This window comes from Tripterygium wilfordii, chromosome 7 (genome assembly GCF_013401445.1).
Source record: "Tripterygium wilfordii isolate XIE 37 chromosome 7, ASM1340144v1, whole genome shotgun sequence".
Taxonomy (NCBI): domain Eukaryota; kingdom Viridiplantae; phylum Streptophyta; class Magnoliopsida; order Celastrales; family Celastraceae; genus Tripterygium; species Tripterygium wilfordii.
Genome location: NC_052238.1, coordinates 8,205,673 through 8,211,567, shown reverse-complemented (window position 1 = coordinate 8,211,567; position 5,895 = coordinate 8,205,673). Strand labels below are relative to the sequence as shown.

The 5,895-nt window shown below is 40.2% G+C and overlaps 1 protein-coding gene across 1 annotated transcript; it reads right to left on the bottom strand.

Moving 5' to 3' along the window:
- Window positions 1-3,192: 3,192 nt before the first annotated feature.
- On the bottom strand, window positions 3,193-3,992 carry LOC120002578 (auxin-responsive protein SAUR23-like). Its single transcript, XM_038851341.1, has 3 exons — window positions 3,982-3,992; window positions 3,699-3,837; window positions 3,193-3,489 (listed from the first exon to the last, which is right to left on the bottom strand). Exons 1-3 carry the CDS (start codon window positions 3,990-3,992, stop codon window positions 3,193-3,195), a joined length of 447 nt encoding a protein of 148 aa, XP_038707269.1.
- Window positions 3,993-5,895: the final 1,903 nt, after the last annotated feature.

Here is a 5,895-nt window from a genome sequence, read left to right as displayed (position 1 = left end):
GTTTGAGCAGGACGACCTCTACTACTTTGGGGAGCCAACATCATCTGATGTCTTATTCTTTAGTCTTCAAGCTTCCACACTACCAGTTTTAGATTCCTCTACTTTATCTTCCTCTGTTTTTTCACTTTCTACTTTAGATTTGTGGCATGCTTGTTTGGGCCATGCGAACTTTCAATATCTATGTTGGCTTTTTTAGCCTTTGAATAAAGCGTGCAAAAATTTTAAATTTCGTTGTCAAGTTTGTGAATTGTCCAAGCATACTCGCACTTCCTATATTCCTCGCATGTATCGTTCTCCTACAGTATTTGATCTTGTTCATTCTGATGTCTAGGGACCTTCTCCCACTACTTCTTTTTCACAATATCATTATTATGTTACTTTTATTGATGACTACACTCGTTGTACTTGGGTTTATCTTATGAAGAACAAATCTGAAGTCTTTTCTCATTTCACTAATTTTCTTCATATGGTTAAAACTCAGTACAATACTGTTGTTCATGCCATTCGATCTGACAATGGCGGTGAATATCTCACCAATGAATTTCGCACTTAGCTTGCTCAAAATGGGATCCTTCAACAACTCACATGTCCCTACACACTTGAACAAAATGGTGTAGCGAAACGTAAAAATCGTCACATCATGTCGGTCGTTCGATGTCTTCTTCGAGGAATGAATGTTCCCAAAACCTTCTGATACTTGGTTGTTCTTACTAAAACATACCTTATTAATCATACTCTGAGTCATGCACTTTAGGGCACTACACCACTTTATGTCCTTCGATCAGGTACTACTTTGTTTCCACTTCTTCCCCGTGTGTTTGGATGTACCTAATTTGTTCAAAATCGCAATCCCTCCACTAAACTTGATGATAAAGCCATTCGTTGTATTTTTCTCAGGTATTCTTCTATGCCCAAGGGCTATCAATGTTATGATCCTATTTTTGTTGCTTTTATAACTCCTTGGATGTTACTTTTTTGGAAACTGTTCCTTTTTTCTCAGGTAGTCCTCTTAGATCAAAACCGATCGTGGAGCCTTCTCTCTCCACTCCAGATCAATCACGCCTCCATGACCATTTCTATTACCTGAATCTTCCCCTCATTCCGCTTCTCCTGGCTCCATATATACTCATAATGGACCACCTCTCGTTCTCTTTGATAAGGTCTATACTCGACGCGCGTCTGCTTCTGACCCTCCACTAATGTCTTCTCTGGAATTAGGTACTTCCCTTTCTTCTGTTTCTGCCCCTCGTTACCCTACTCGTGATAGTTTCCCCCTCCCGTTTTGGATTTACGAGTAGTACTGACCATCCCATTGCCAAGTATTTGTCTTATCATTGTTTTTCAGATTCCTATAAGACCTTTCTTGGCCAGCTTGACTCCGATTTTATCCCTCGCTCAGTCCACTCCGCTCTCCAGAATCCTAAATGGGTCCTTGCCATGGAATTAGAAATGGATGCCCTCTAGCGTAATCATACTGGGAACCTTATTGATCGTGCTTTTGGTGAGAGCACTGTTGGTTGTAAGTGGGTGTTCACTATAAAGTATCTAATTGATGGTTCGGTTGATCGCTATAAGGCCTCTCTTGTGGCCTAGAGCTTCACCCAAATTCTCAATAAAAACTTTGGAGCCCCTTTTACTCCTGTTGCGAAACTTACTACAGTTCATCTCCTTGTTTCTCTTGCTGCTACATATTCTTGGCTTCTGTATCAGATAGATGTTGAAAATGCATTCCTTAATGGGGTCCTTTCCATGACTATCTACATGGATCTTCCACCAGGTTTTCATGGCCAGGGGGTATTTAGGAAAAGTGTGCCTTCTCAGAAATCTCTTTATGGCCTTAAGCAATCTCCCCGGATATGGTTCAGTCGCTTCAGTGAAGTTTTGCTTACTATGGGGTTTGTTGGTGTCATTCAGATCATACATGTTTCATTAGTCGCCTATCCACGGCAAATGTATTATCATCTCAGTTTATGTTGATGACATCCTTATTACTGGAGATGACTCCCCAAGTATTATTTAGGTAAAGGATGACCTCAGAAAATTCTTTGACATTAAGGATTTAGGTCATCTTCGGTATTTTCTTGGTATTGAGGTTGCTCGTTCTTGTCGTGGTATATCTCTATCCCAGAGAAAATAAGTTCTTGATCTTCTGCAGGATGCTAGTATGCTTGGTTGTAAATTTGCCTCTACTCCTATGATTCCTAACCTCAACTTGTCACCAGACTCAGGAGATTGTTTGCCAGATCCATCTGTGTATCAACGTCTTGTGGGACGCCTTATTTACCTGACAAACACGAGATCAGATATTATGTTTGCTGTTAGTATTGTTAGTCAGTACATGCACTCTCCACGTACTTCACATTTGGATGTTGTTTATCACATTCTCAGTTCTCTCAAATCTTGTCTTGGTCTCGAATTATTCTATACTTTTGGAAAGATGTCATGTCCACCATCCAGTCTCTCATGCTATATACCATCTGATCTCTCGGACTACACTGATGCTAATTATGCGGGTTCCTTAAGTGACAAATGTTCTACCTCTGGCTTTTGTACTTTCCAGTGTAATCATCTTATATCATGGAAAAGTAAAAAGCAAGCAGTTGTTTCTCGATCATCAGCTGAATCTGAATATCATGCCATGGCTCATGGTACATGCGAAATCATGTGGCTTCGTTCTCTCCTCACTGAACTAGGTATTTCTGTAACAGACTCGTCTACTTCATTCTGTGATAATAAGTCTGCCATCATGTTATCATCCGACTCAATTCTCCATGAATGAACTAATCATATAGAAGTTGACATCCATTTCAACTTGACGGGGAGTGTTGAAATTAGGAAAGAATGTTACGTTGAATATTACGTTTCCTACAATTATGGGTTGTAAATATTCCCTTTGATTTAGTTTCCTAGAATTAGGTTGATTTGATTGATTCGGTTTCCCTAATTTAGGGCTCTCAATGTAACTATATAATGTACAGTCTCACAATATGAATATGCAGCACAATTTCTCATAGTCTTTTAAGATTTGGCTTGATTTATAAACCAACTATGTGGATGCATACGTATAGATGAAATGGTATACGTTTTTTTTTATTGAGTGTGAATTGGGCGGTAAGGAGCATTTCTGGGACCTGCTCAATAGGTCAATATGAGTTATGAGTATCAATCACATGGTTCTGTCTTCCAAAGTAGTTAACAGAGAATATGAGGTTGAAAACTCAAGTTGTGTCTATCTGTTGATGAACAAGGAATTGTCAAACCACCTATTGGATGATCAAAACCAAACTCTTCTTCAGCTTTACTAAGCAATTCCCGGAATGAAGGCTCATTGAGATAGGATACCGGAACGACAAATCTCTTCTTCTCAATTTTCTCGACATATACTACTAAGAATCCTTTGGGCACAGCCATAGATGTTGAAGATCGCTGCAGAATTTGCTTGGTAAGAACTGAAGGAAAACGAATACCCATGATTTCCTTTTGGTTTCCCTTTAGTAAGGATCCAAGAAAAAGTAAACTTTCTGAGTATTTGTTGTTCAAAGCAAAGATACTAATGTAGATGGAAGGGATGAATGTGGAAATGCTTGTTGAATTTGGAATCGTTTGCTGCTAGGTCTTTAGGACGTAACAGGTCCATAAAGTCTCACATGGCTTTGTCTCCAAACTATTAATAGATATTTGGGGTTGAAAATCATTACCTCTGTCAGTTTGGTTGACAAACAATATTCCCTACATACTTCAATAGAATCCAATGCAGGACCAGCTAAGGATTGGAAATGAAAGTGATTTTGAGTTGGAACACTTGGTTTGAACACAAAGGAATAAATGAAGTATGTCCTACAAGGCAAAACCTGAATGAAGAGCACATGATGTATGTCTGTTAGGAAAACCAATGGGTTCTACTTAGTGGTTGGGCTTGGGCCTTAGGTGTGTGTTTTGTAAGGCCTTTTCTTTATTTAGTGTTGTTGTTGAAGTTGTAACCTCTGTCCCATCTTTGTCTTTCTATCAGAAATATTACCTCAGTTGTTACTATTTAGGGTTTCATTACTCTGAAACTGCTGGTGTTGTGGCTTGGATTCCATCCAAAAGGGTGTTATCTTAACATTGGTATCGAAGAGGCAGGTTCACTGTGCATGGTCTTAACGCGAAAGTAGAAGGAAAATATGAAGAAAGAGTTAGTGAAGACGTGGAAGAAGACCGAACAACGTTTTCAAGTCTTGGAGCAACAATTTGAGTCACGATTTCAGAAGAACGAACAGTAGATGCAGCGAATAGTCGACTTGGTGGCAGGTTTGGGTGCCAAGTTCGAACGGGGCTCAAACATTTCCCAAGAAGAGTTGAAAAAGGAGGAATATGAGAAGAAAGCTAGTCTTCATCCCAGAGGTTCAAGAGTTTTGCCTGAAGAAGTTAACCGAAGGTCTGATATGGGGGTTCTTCTAAAGGGGACTCGAATGGATTTTCCTAAATTTGATTCCGGTGACCCGATAGAATGGGTTTATTGTGCAGAGTAATTTTTCGACTTAAATCAAACACCACTAGATCTCCAAATTCATTTTTTGCCCTTTTACCTTCGCGGAGAAGCATTGCAATGGTTCAAATGGATGAACAAAGCCGTGATACGGGAGGGCTGGAAACACTTAGCCACAGCAATTACCACTCGCTTTGGTCCGAGTCAGTTTGAAGACTTCTTCGAAATTCTGGCCAAACTAAAACAAACAGGGTCAGTACAAGAGTATCAGAAAGAGTTTGAGAAGTACACGAATTTGGTAGAAGGCTTACTAGAAGCATTCTTAATAAGTTGTTTCGTGGGTGGGTTGATCGATGAAATACGGCTGGATGTCAAGGCGTTGAGACCCTCGACGTTAATTTTAGCTATGGGTTTGGCTAGACTAATGGAAGATAAACTGAATTCTAAGCGTAGGAGGTCATTGTTGCCTAAACAGAAAATAGCAGAAGTGAAACGTTTCGCGGGGTTACGACCTATTAATTGATTGACTCCATAAGAGATGGCTGACAGAAAGAAGAAGCAGTTGTGCTATAATTGTGATGAAAAGTGGGTAACAAGACGCAAGTGTAAACAAAAAACTTTGCTTTTACTGGAAGAGTGTGAGATGGAAGCGGATGTGGAGCAAACCAATTCCCAGTTCACTGTTGATTCCACTGAACCAGCAGCCTTACAAATATCTCTGGATGCCTTGGGTGGGTCCATTACTTCTCAAACAATGAGAGTCACAGTGAACATAAAAAACCAACTTTTCATGGCTATGATAGACTCTGGGAGCACGCATAATTTTCTACATCCTCAACTGGTTGTAAGTTTTGGTTGTAAACTGGAAAATGGTACTATTATGGAAGTCAGGATCACGGACAGAGGAAGCATGCGAAGTACATTTTGCCCTGCAGTTCCAGTAAATGTTGACCAATATTGTTGTTCTACAGATTTTTTCATGCTAAAGTTGGGAGGATGTGATGCCATTTTGGGGATGGATTGGTTGAAGACTTTAGGAGAGGTGTTGTGGGATTTCGATCACCTTCTAATGAGGTTTACTAAGGATGGGAGAGAAGTGTCCATTATTGGAATTAATTCCAAACCCATTAAGGTGATCGAGGCTCAACGAATGGCACGTTTGTTGAAAGTAGCGGAGCCATTGGGGGTGGTTGTAACACCCCTGAGCACACAGTTAGTTTTCAGAATGGAAGGTCAAGTCATGCTGGTGTAAAAAGGTCAGGTCATGCTAGGGCAGGAAGGTTTAGAGCCCGCGATTAATGATCTGATTCAGTGCTTTAACAAGCTTTTTGATGAACCTACGAGGTTGGCCCCTTTGAGAGAACGGAATCATCGTATCCCAACAGTGCCAGGGAGTTCCCCTATGAATGTGTGTCCTTATAGATACG